At 38.7% G+C, this 12692-nt stretch overlaps 2 protein-coding genes across 3 annotated transcripts in view; both read right to left on the reverse strand.

The window, feature by feature from the left end:
- Lapsyn (Leucine-rich repeat activity-regulated protein at synapses) overlaps window positions 1-12692 on the reverse strand; it is a 92963-nt gene that overhangs the window by 80007 nt on the left and 264 nt on the right. Inside the window, exon 1 of one of the 2 annotated variants that reach the window (XM_077401323.1) lies at window positions 10605-10831. The exons of the other annotated variant lie outside the window; for it this stretch is intronic. Within the exon in view, the coding sequence (XP_077257449.1) occupies window positions 10605-10695 (91 nt within the window). The 5' untranslated portion in view covers window positions 10696-10831. Of the gene's footprint in view, window positions 1-10604; window positions 10832-12692 lie in introns of those variants that run through there. 2 annotated transcript variants of the gene reach the window in all.
- LOC143895232 (uncharacterized) lies at window positions 8049-9397 on the reverse strand. Its single transcript, XM_077402228.1, has 3 exons — window positions 9194-9397; window positions 8318-8404; window positions 8049-8212 (listed from the first exon to the last, which is right to left on the reverse strand). Exons 1-3 carry the CDS (start codon window positions 9290-9292, stop codon window positions 8186-8188), a joined length of 213 nt encoding a protein of 70 aa, XP_077258354.1. The 5' UTR covers window positions 9293-9397; the 3' UTR covers window positions 8049-8185.

Consider the following 12692-nt stretch of genomic DNA (forward strand, 5'->3'; position numbering starts at 1 on the left):
CACGCATATCGAACGAGATATGTTTACCGACGGATTTTGTAAACGCAATATAGGACCGTTGTTGCCGCGTTGTTGACAGCCATCAACGATCCTGATGCAATAAACGAAATTCGAAACAGAAGTGTTCATAAAAAATCGAGGGGCGGATTTATATCCACAACAATTTTTTGTTTATTTTGTTTCCCGAGATATAGAGAGTACGATGTGCATTATATGTATATAGGGCAGGGTGTTCCGTAAATATACACCAGCGGCGATAAAGATAAATTTGGATTAGAAATCTTCAGCGTGAATGGCGAAAAAGAAAGCCGGAGTTCCGTGTTACACCTTGCAACTGTTTCATCTCTTAAGGACTGACAGAAACTGAAACTCTGAGGAAGCGGTAAACTCACGTCTGACAAGTTTCGAGCGGTTTTTTTTTTCAAGGGAATTTTAATGACTCGCATTTTATTTCGTTTCTCGTCTATGAAAACCGTGAAATTATTGTATAATTAATGACAGAGAGCGTGAATCATTTCCACAGCGATAATATCTGTCACACATCACGATTTAATGTAGCAATTAATTTCGGAAATGTTTTCATAAATCTTCCGCGAAATTCATAACGGATAATAATACGCTTATACATCACCCTAACACGGTATGACAATTTAAAATCTATCTAAAAAGATCTATCTGCGATCTCGGTTTGCCGCGCATTAATTAAAATCCAGGTGCCCGGACTCGCGTTTCTGACAAGCCAATTGAAATTTCGTGGCGATATAGCTGAGGTAGCGGGAAAATTTTAATTTTCCAGCGCGAAACTTTTCAGATGTATGCAAAGTGGCGCGAGATGTAAAGTTCAGCAAGTTTTCATTTATCCGTGAAAATGGATTTCAAGGATGGCACCGCCATCCCGCGAATGTGGGTTCACAGTATATACTCGCTTTCGCGCCCGCAAATTGAAAGTTAGCTTATGAAAAAGGAGGAAAGAGAGAGTGAGACCGCGCGCGCTGGACTTGGGAAGATCCCAGCGGGGGGAATAAATAGACCCAGGGATAAATTATCCGTTTGTTTTGCCTCGTTAGGCAAAAATTGTTACTTATTTTAAGGGCAATCGTTCCGTCGTTAACCCCGATTGTTTTCCTATTCAATTTCAACGAGATGTTAGGTGCAGGTTGGTCCATTCGCTTCTTGTATCCTGAGTGTCTCTCCGCCGCCCAATAAATTCGCCAGAAAATACTTCGAAACAATTTTTCAAATGTTTTCGCTTCATTTAAAACGTTTTGCGCGAGTCCAAAACTGAGGCGGACGTTCGGGAGAAACGCGAACGAACTGATTTTACTTTCGTAAAATTTAATAATTTTGAATTGTACTTTATTATATGAATATAAATTATATTATTTAAATTAAATTGAAACTGAAATCAAACGAGTTTAACGATGAATTAAGTTAAAATACTTACATGCGTATATATATATATAATAGAAATAGAATATATATATATATATAAAAATAATAAAATGCAATTATTTTTTTCCGATAATCTGTCACTATTTTGTCGTAAAAAACGAAATTATTGTAAATAGTAATTAATCATAAGCTATGTATTTGTATGCTTCAATATTAATATAACGTTATTTGCGTATATTGCAAAATGCTTTTGCGAGCTGTAACAAGCGCTTTTACCCTTCCGGATGTTCTCTTCACTACCCAGTTATAATCCAGACATTATTGCATTTCCAGCAGAGCTCAGAATGCAAGAGACGGCTTTTTATTTAACGTTTCACATCGCGCGGTGATTTATGACGCTGCTAGAAACAAAAAGCGATCACCTGCGGATAAAAAAAAAAGGCAGTTGAAATGAATTACCTTTTGGATAAACTTCAAACAAACGTCCAACTGTTCCGCGTAGCGGAACGACCGCCAGGAGAGAACGGCCTTTCGCGAGTGTCGCGCGGTCGGACAATGTATAATATCAAATTAATTCTTTCGCTGCCGTTTTCCGTCTAATTTTGTCGCTCGCCGCGGATTGCATCGTCGACGTTAAAGCGTACGGGGAATAGGCGTTCCGTTTGCGTTGGAAAGTGACGGCGAACGTATATAAAGGCTGCAGGCGCGGTAAGTCCGAGGAAGCGGGTCGAGAGCAACTTTGCACAGTGTACCGTACTTTCCGCGATTTTCTCGAATTGGAATTGGCAATGAAGCTACCCCCGGCACCACGAGGTGGCCGAAGTAGCTTCCGTGGAGATGAAACGACGTGTAATTAATCCTCCAAACGGGTGGTAGAGTATATACCGTCTCTCGAAAGAGAAGCAGTCGGGTACACAGCCGCAGACGAGAGACGCTAATAATATTGCGATATCGGAAAGGTTTTTACGATTCGACGTGATTTTTACTTCGTTGAAAGTGCCGCTAAAAAGTCAAATTAAAAAATTTTTAAATGCCGGAATTGAAAACCGACTCGGGATTTCCGATCGGTAATGAAAAACGAACGTTGTTTATATTGATTTTCGAGGGACGCGCGATCAGAGAGATGTCGATATCGCCCGTTAGATTCGACTAGGTGGATGAAACGTGCGCGAATCGATAAGTTCCATTTCCCCGGATAGAAATTCGTATAAATGACGATCGAGACGCGGTCTCCCGAGATTCGGAGAAATCCCGATTTGAAAAAAAAAAAAAAGAAATAAAAACAGATAAAATCGGCTCCGAGAAGTGCGACGTCGCGCTCTAATTGTAAGTCGCGAGGTGATGTCGCGTATCGCGACCGTTCTGCCGATTTTACTCATTGCAGGTACGACACGTTCTTCCATGATTTATAAAGTACAGATGGAAGCAGGATTTATAGCCGCGCTGCGGCTTTTCCTACGAGCCGCCGCGTGTCGACGTCATAGTGTTGCCGTATGTCATCGTATTTTATTATGTCGTTAATAATAATTGTGGAAAGTGCAACTGATGTATATACGTGATTACTTATGTATGTATATATGTATTACGGATGTATTCTGACAGAACAGAAGTAAACAGACATGTAGATACTATAGAGAGCAGAGTGATTAAAAAGGTAATGGATCTTAATAATTGGACGACATTGATATTTTTCTAGAAATAACGAAATCGATTTCTCTTTCAAATATCTCGTGCAAATTCAATCTGAAATTCGCATTCGGAGATATTTTGACGTTAATTATCGTTGCCTAGATTCTTTCAAACTACGAACTTTCATCGAGTCAAATCGAATAATGAATGTTTCAACAATATATTGTCACTATATTGCATTCGATAATAATAATTAAATTATTATTAATAACATTATTATTACGTTAACAACTCTATATACGCCCTTTTAAAATTATGTTAGCGCGCAAACACTTCAATTGTTTACGCGATTTGTTACGCATCAAAACACTTGACGTCAATACAAGTAACCGGTTAATGTATAATTAGCTAGTTAACAGTTCGGTTACGCGCTTACAGGTTTATTAGGGGAAACATGTCGATTGTGTTTACGAATCGGTTACATCCATCAAAACACTCGACATTAATACACGAGCATAAACTTTCTGTTAAAGACGATCGATCACGGGTGATATTCGATCATCGTGACTTTGTGTTCCTTTTTTTTCTCTTTTTACTTGTTCGGAGATCATATATTCTTTGGTGTATGACGAGCCGAAATAGGGACGCTTCCAAGGGACTTTCCTTAGAGGGCTTCGCACAGAGGCATGAATAATACATCCTTTTGGGGGGGGGGGGATACGTTGGCTTCACTACTCGTTCCCTGCTGACTTTAATGTTTTTCGGGCGGGAAGAGGGTTCTCTTTTTACGAGCCAATAACGAGGAGTTCGAGCAAGATCGATACGAGAACTCTACGTCCTTTGTGCAATTGCGAAGTGTAATTTATTTACAGTATACAGCCGGGGGGTGCACCTTCCTCGCGCGTCGCGTATTACGACATATTACTCTCCCGCATGTACGTATGTGTTTAAATATCAATCTTGCTACTTGATTAAATACCCCATCGACCTCAATAGCGCGGATATTGCTCGCGGCTCGTCCGCCGGGTGGAAAAACACCTGCGAAATTATCACGTCGTGTTTTTTTTTCTCCGAATCGCTCGATTTCATCTCGGCGCGTTAATAAACTGTATGTACACTGCAAATTTGTATTAATCACCAGTCACCGATCGATTCCCCCGTTCGGCCGGCTTAAATACCGCCAGTAATTCCCCCTACGTTAATAAGAGGCTGGAAATGAAGCTGCATACACTGGAAATTACGCGGAAATTCAGAAATCGCAGAGTTACCTATAGGGGGACAGATGTCGTGACTCTATGCTCTTTTAATTTTAAATTCGCGAACCAATTTAATTTTGCTGTAAAAAGAGATCCAAGTGTATTGTTATACGCGCACGAGAGAAACGAGGTCTTAAAAAATATGAATTTTTATTTTCAGAAAGAGATATGCTTTTTATAACAATTAATAATTTAATCTATTTTTAGGAAGATTAACTTTTTTACATAATAATAACTTCTTTTGGTATGATCTTTTGGCTCGCATTCCTTTGGTCTAAGAAGACGTCCGTATCCCCGTTGCTATCGACAACCTCCGTTGCCAACGACGCTCGTTATCAGTGTTTGCCCATTTGGAGTTCGAGCTTATCTATTTTCGGGGAGTTCCGGAGCGGAAAGAGGAAGAACAAGGAGGCGCCGTTTCGTCGTTTCGCACATCTGGGAACTTCCTCTTCCCGCGTGCCACGTGTCTCACCCCACGCGTCGTCACGGCCCTCCTGAGCCTTCCTCACCTTCAGCAGCTAGTGTGAATTTCGGGGAGCGTCTTCTCGCCCTGGGTATATATTGAACCGAGGAGGGTAAAATGTGTGGATAGCAAAACGCGCTTTACGCGGCGGGGAAGCGGCAAAGAGGTGGGGGAGGAGGTGGAGGAGAGAAAAGGAAATAAGAATTCCCTGTCGGCACCGGGGCGGCTGCCCTCCCTCCGTTACCGCCGGATATTTCTTTCTCTGGCAGTCTGACAAGCGGAGAATTTTCATTCCGCGTGTGCGCACCGTACCTAAGGTAATATTCCTTCGCGGCACCGGCTACTCTCGCGATATTAATTCTTAATCTGTTATCCCGGCGAGATTCCCCGGCAGGTCGATCTCGCGGCCAAGATTTTCTTCGCGCGGCGCGACTCGGCGACGGTGTCCTGGTTCTAAGTATATTTGACGGGTGTCTTGGTGTATCTCGGTCACCATCGGAATGAACCGGATCGGTGTCGTAAATAATAATAACCTGGATGAAATGGCTATATATCCTGTTTTATTCGATTTTTGTCTTTCTTCTCTCTCTTTCTTCCTTTCTTTCTTTCTACGGATTAACTCGCGAAGATTACCCACGCATGGTTCGCCGATCAATAATTTCTAGATAGATGGACAGTTGTAAATTCTTGCCTCGCCTTTGGATATGGACTTCTGTACGATACAGTGTTTTACATCACTCACTTTTGCAAATTTACTTTATATTGTCTTATATACTATCATTTACATGATTATATGATCAATAATTTCTATTAAAAACTCGAACTGCGATTTTTTATGTATCCACGTTAGTACACAATTTTCAAGACGCGTTTCTAACAATGGCGATATCGATCTCGTGAATAATCTTCAGGAGATATAAAGAAGCGTATAAAAGAAAAACAGAGATTGTATAAAAGTTATTTTATACATTATACATGGAAAAGAGACGTCAAGATGTTATTTGTTTCAGCAGTTAGAAACACACTCGTTTACGAGCAGCGTGAGGTCTGTCGAGGGGCCTATTATTGCTTTATCAATACTTACTGCCTCTTGCTCTTGACAGCGATTATTTCCCGTCAATCCAGCGGCACCAAGTGTCAAAGTTTATCGCGCGCAAAGAGTAACGTACTTCCCTGAAACCCCTCCTTCGACACACTTGTTGCTCAAATAGCGGATACCGGGAGACGTATCGTCGTCACCCACGTATTTACCGTACAAAAACCCACGTTAAGCTTATTGCCCCCATACACACACATACATACATACACGCACTTAGCATTCACAATGCAAATGCCCTCGTGATGTCGCGTGCTCGAAGTTTACGGAAAAAAGGGAAAAAAACACGAGTGGAACTTATTCACGCGATTTTTAGGGTCGGAAAGTTTTTATCCACTTGCGCGACTGAGGTGCGCGTCGCTTTGAAGTAAAATTTCTTAACCACGCCTTTCAGTGGCCAGGCCACTGAAATAACTTTTCGAGGAAACTTAGCGCGAGGGAAGCGCATCAGATGCACGCTCTCCCGTTTTAATGACGCGTCCTTTGACGAATCCTACGCTCGGCTCCTTCGTTCGCGAAAAATTTAACGAGAGGCTAATGTTCTAATCTTCTACGTATCTACGTTAAGCGCTTCCATAATTAAGCTGAAAGATACACATCACTTATATTCTGCATTTTCTCGAATCTTTGTCTTTTATTTAGAATCATGAATCGTGAAAACTAGTCTACATATGTATACTTATACATAAAAAAAACTTCGTCCATTTTCACAAGGGTTTTAGGCTATCCGGGCCCAAAGATGAGACATATATATTTCAACGTATAGGGCATCGTGAAAGGAAATTGAAAATTTATAGGTGCTAATGGTCAAAATACCCGCCGGTCAATGTTAGAACTTCATCAATGTTGTGTAAGGTGTATTCATTTTGTTATCTATGCTTATACGATGTTTTTTTTCACGCTTGCAACTAATTGATAATTTTTCATTTTATAATTAAACATGACTCTCAGAATTCTTGTTCTTTTATCCCTTCCCAAAGATGTCTTTTTGTACCTCGCTTCAAGGCACCTCCACGTATAGTGACGGCGGTAACAAACAAATGGTGAATATTTTTCGATATATTGCTGTATAAATATCATGAGGTCAGAATTGCTTTCAGCGAAATTTGAGAATTAAAACTATTTTTTCTTTAATACTACCATTATTATGTATAAAATTATATATGTTCGATGACTAAGCCTGGATTAATTTAAAATGAGCAAAGTTCCTTACGAAACGAATTTCTCGATGTAAAACATTACCGAGTAAACACCATTGTTGACGTATAAATACGAATAATCGTATTGAAATGATTGTATTCGTGACGTATGAATATAAACCTTATCACGGTCGAGAGTATGGCAAACGCGCGACATGCAGACGTAAGTCAATATTAATTACGCGTCAGCATCTCTCAAACATCTCTCCGAAACCCGTCAAGTGTTTGACACACGGGTACACGTCCTAAATACAGTGGGAACGCGGCATGCCCCATTATTTATCTAAAGCTCGTACGGCACATACGTTAACTTGATAAAGTAACCAAGTTAAATTACCGCGAGTGTCGCTAACTATTGATTTTCCGAAAATATCGCACTAAGACTTCGCGGAGTGGGAACGGAGTTTCCCCACTTGGTATTTATGCCCTTATCTTATCAATACCGCGCGCGTGTATGGCGTATTCGTGAAACGCTTAGCTAAGGAGCGCTCGAGACTCCGGGATGAAGATAACGTTACCCCGCGCTGATGCCGGCTTCTCCAACCGTAAGACATCCGTGCGAGCGCAACTAATCCGACCTACGGATGTAGGATCCCCTTACCGGGTGTAATTTTACAATTCATTAATTTAGCGAGTTTGCTTTGCTGCTGGAATTAATTATTACGATTCGCGTCAAATTATTCAGACGCGGATGACTACATCTGACGCTCAAAGTTTGTCAGGTTAAATTTCATCCATGGATTATCTGAATTTGCGTTTTTCCAATGCTAGGATTTAGCTGTTAATCAACAAAAAAAGCATTAAATTTGTAAATATTAAATTAAGGTCATAGATGTTGAATTACAACTACTTCACACGTATAACAAAATTTAACGATGTATGGGTTCACAATTCTATTTTATTCATCTTTTATTAACAACAACGAACTATTCTATCAACTTTAGATTTCATAATCATGTTTAATTATCGCGCTTAGATGGCTAGAAATGATAGGTAAGGTATATTCAATGTCGTATAATGTATTTATATATTATATCTATATATACACTTTGTTGTATAGTATGTAAATTATAATTAGACGATAACTTGTCTATTTCATCTGATACACCATATTACTACAGTTATATCCATTTATATTGTATTTGTACCCTTAATCATCAGGAATATTCTCTAGTCCCTAAGAAACAGAGCGATTAGACACAAATAAGTGAAAGTCACTTACTCGTACTTATTCAAATTCATAAAACACTGTGTTTTACAAATATATTTATTAATAAATTACCTTGTGATTCCATGGGGATTCACCTACGCGACAATCTCTGGTAAACATATTGCGATCCCATACATCTCTCAGGTCTCTACGCGTCGGCTGGAAGGAAAGAAGTCAAAGAAATAATTCCAAATTCCGTACAAACTAATTTATATCGCACGTTTCTCTCCAAAATTCGTTTCTCACGAATTTAGCTCTCGTCCAAAGAGTATCAGTCTAAAACATAGCAAACTATTCTCGCGAAGTAAGCGCAACAATAACCAAATTTGAATTTCAGTGAATTCTATATAATTGCGTCCAAGTACGTGATGAATAAATGCAACAAATTTCAATTCAATAAAAATACATCTATTCAATAAAGTTCTTGACATCATGAATTGAGCTGTCATCAAGTTAATTAAATACATCTCATGATAGGATTAAATATTTTGGTTTTGATTTCTCTGGCTACATTTACACCCTGAATTTAGGCCGCGGCCTATACCTCAAGTTCGACCTAAATTATTTAGGCCACTTGCTGTAAACATTTGATAGGCGACTGGACACCTGGCTTCAGGTCAAAATTTAGGTTGAATTTGAGGTATAAGCCGCGGCCTAAATGCCCCGGTGTAATCGTGCCCTCTGAAAGCGAGGAGTGTCTTTAGCTCGTATAAATTATCATTAACGCATTTACAAATAAACTACAGGTTCCAAAAGCTCTGGGTATTATTTATATCCGGTTTTATTGAACTCTCCCGTAAAATTATACATATTGTTGCAATTCTTTTTAAACGAGAAAGGGATTTCTCAGAAATAAAGAGTATCTTTAACTCGTTTAGTTATCAACACGCCCGTAATTGTTGCAAGTTTACGATCGGGAGGTTATGTTACGCGAAATTGCGTACTTACGTTTCCGAGGAAGTATAGATTCACGTAGTAGTTTCCCAATAGAGGAACTATTGGTATCAAGCCTATTATCAGCATCGGCGGAATTATCTCGTACCACATAGCTGTCGAATTTTCCCAACCTGACGGTCGCAGAAAGTTTAATCCCTCTGTTACGGAGTCAGATGCAACGTAACCTAATAACCCTGCGCGCACGCGCACGGCGCAGGCGCAGCTATATATAAACTCTGTCTCTCTAATATATACTTAGCACTCTTTAGCAGAGAGAAGCCTGAGTTCGTGAGACTGCCAGTACATCTATTTTCGAAATTGGTACTACGTAGCCACGTTCATTTTCCGATACTGTCGATAAGATAAAACATCATTTTGGGGCACGTCCGTGCTAAATCTGCAAATGTATTGTTACATTTGCAGATGTCGGCAGTGTCGGAAAGAGAAAAAAGTGAGAGGGCTATTTAGATATTTAACACATACTCTTATAGTATATAATAGAAATATATAAAATTATAAATATATAAATATATAAGTTAATGTTTATCGATACATGTAAGATATAAATATTCTCGATTGTAATTGGTTGAAGATCCATTTAATACTTATATCTTACATGTATCGATAAATATTAACTTATTTTATATATTTATATATTATATGTGTTAAATATCTAATAGCCCTCTCTCCCTCTCTCACTTTTTCTCTTCTTTCACTTTCACACTTCCCAGACAGCCCAACGTGGGTTATTTCAAATAAAAGATATGTATCCCATATCAATTTAAAAATCCGAATACGACATAATAGGCTTTTACGGAAAATTTTGTAAGCAAAACGAATAATATTTGGGAAACAAGCAACAGAGAATGTTTTGTAATTAAGTATCTTGACAACGGTTTATCGTCTTTTAGAGAATTTATGGTATGCGCGCGATCACACCGCGCTGCAAGAACGATGGAAAGAATAAAAAAAAAAACACATATGCAAATAAATTTGAAGCATTTGTAAACGTAACGAATTACGTGAACGAACGAATTATGTGTCTGTTTTATTTGAACGAAAAACAGAATTATATTCGTGCATGGATGCACACTTCAGCTATTCGCACTCTCGATATGCATACGCATTTTGAAAGCAAGCTCGCTCCCCTGTTCGCGATCGTTTACGATCGCGACAAGCAAAGTGCGAAACGTCAAACGCGCGGTCGTTCTCTTCAATCACTAAATTAATTATTAATTCCCGCACTTAACGAGAGATCCAAGCTATAAGCGTCTTCCCGCGCGATTCGCTCCGATTCGAAGAAATCGGAGACGTGAATTCCGAGGTTATCGTTTCACTGATGCGACACGCGGAACAATAATTCTATTAAAATTCGGATACATCGCGCTTCGAAACACTTATTTCTCATGTAAAATTCACTCACCGATTGTCGGAGCACTGCAGAAGATCCGTCGAATCACAGCCGGGAAAGAGACGGGAGACACGTACGGAGTCCGTAGCACGGCATTCGGCATTCATTTCGTCCAGCGACAGCATCCCAATCATTTCACTCGACACAAGTAGGAACGGAATATTCGGCGTACGTTCATTTTGCAACACTCCGTAACCGGATTTCTTTTCGTTCGCGAGAAAAGAATTACACGAGCGACAACGTCTCGCGCGATCCGACCGTTGAACGTGTCGCGTCGTATTACTTGCGCCGCTGCCGGCGCTGCCACCGCCAGCCGAGCCGCGCGCCGCACAGCAGTGAGAGACCTCGAACGCGATTGGCTCGTGAGTCGAGCCCACGGATCTGGCCAATCACGTTTCACCGCTCCGCGCCGCCGACGCGGCGGCTCGATGCGGCGGCGCGTACATTTGTATCTCATGTCGAATTACGACAATAAATTACGCTATAAAAATATTCATCGGTCACGCCGTCTCAAAACTTGCAAGTGGATTTGTTGCCTTAAAATAGATGGGCTAAAACTGATTACGGAAAATATTTAATCTTGGTATCATTTGTTTATCGATGTACCGTGCGATTGTGCTTGAGAAAATACTCTCGCACACGCATGCAGCTATCAAAGAGTTTATCATCGCTCAAGTTATGTTGACAAACTGCCGCGTTTTGTACAAGTATATATATATATATATATATATATATATATATATATATATATAAAACTTTTGAATACAATTTTAAAGTATATTAAATTTTGGAAATTTTGTTAGTAGATTAATACTACTGCTTGCAATTAGAGTAGTAAATATTTTAGAAACACAAGAAAAACGAGAAATAAAATAATATTCTGACACACAATTAGTATATATATATATATATATATATATATATATATATATATAAAGTATGAATTTTTTAAATATAAAATTTATATTTAGATTCCTTTAAAAAATTATTTTTTACATTATTTTTCTTGAACAAAAGAGATAAAAATAAGAAAACGTGTTATAAAAAAATATTTGTAGATAGGGAAAAATTATGAATTAGTTAGGATGTGTTTTATTTTTATACCCCTTACTTTTTTGTTCAGCTAAGATTAAATATTATATATAAATCAATACAAGGAAGCAACATATAGATATATTTAAAATATCGGTACTTATGCGAATTTTTGCGGTACATTAATATGTATAAACTACAACGAAGCATGTCTGATAGATTACAATAAAAATTAGGGAAAAAAACAGGTTGATTAAACTAAATTTCGTCATTAATTTATAATAGAAAGGCTAATAAAGCCAGCTCACAAATATTCGACACAGAAATATTTGTATTAACATATATTGCTCTTCTCAATTTGAACTAAAGAAGATTCAATACGGATCGAAACGGTTGGCGATCACATAAACGTATATAATAGACTAGCATTGCCATTGTAGAGCTTTTAGCAAGATCTGAAGGCCAGAATCATATCGTCGAAACTAATAATTTTGCTTACAATATATATTTACAAGACTATTTTATTATTATAGGAAATAATACTTGAGAAAAAGGTGTAACAATGTTTCTACGACAATGGTAGCTACATTATACATAATATTTAAACATTAATACATAATTTTTAAATATTCTTATAAAATATCGTATGGTAATGATTTTTATGAAATATTTTATGATATGTTACACGAAGATATCAAATAGCCTGAATGGAAAGTTTAACGTGGGATCAAGACGGATTCATGCGTGAGCAGGCCACGTGAGGCGCACGTGGCAAGAAGCGTCATATAGACACAATTGACGCCAATTTTCCAGATTTCCGATCGAGTTTGCCGACATACAGTGGATAGGTACTGCGGACAGTTCGTTTACCGAATAAAACTGCACAAATGTGTGTGCGGTAGGTACTACACGCGAATACAATGTCGATACGAGCACGTGGTGTATCAGCGAGCAAAAAAATATATAAGAATGAGTTTTAACTGTTATTCTTAGCGACGCTATTTTTCCCTGTGTGGAAAACACCACCTGCCGCTCGCCCGATATATTTTATATTAACGCGAACGAAAC

This window comes from Temnothorax americanus, unplaced genomic scaffold (assembly GCF_048541705.1).
Source record: "Temnothorax americanus isolate GAGA-0224 unplaced genomic scaffold, ASM4854170v1 Scaffold1, whole genome shotgun sequence".
Lineage (NCBI taxonomy): Eukaryota > Metazoa > Arthropoda > Insecta > Hymenoptera > Formicidae > Temnothorax > Temnothorax americanus.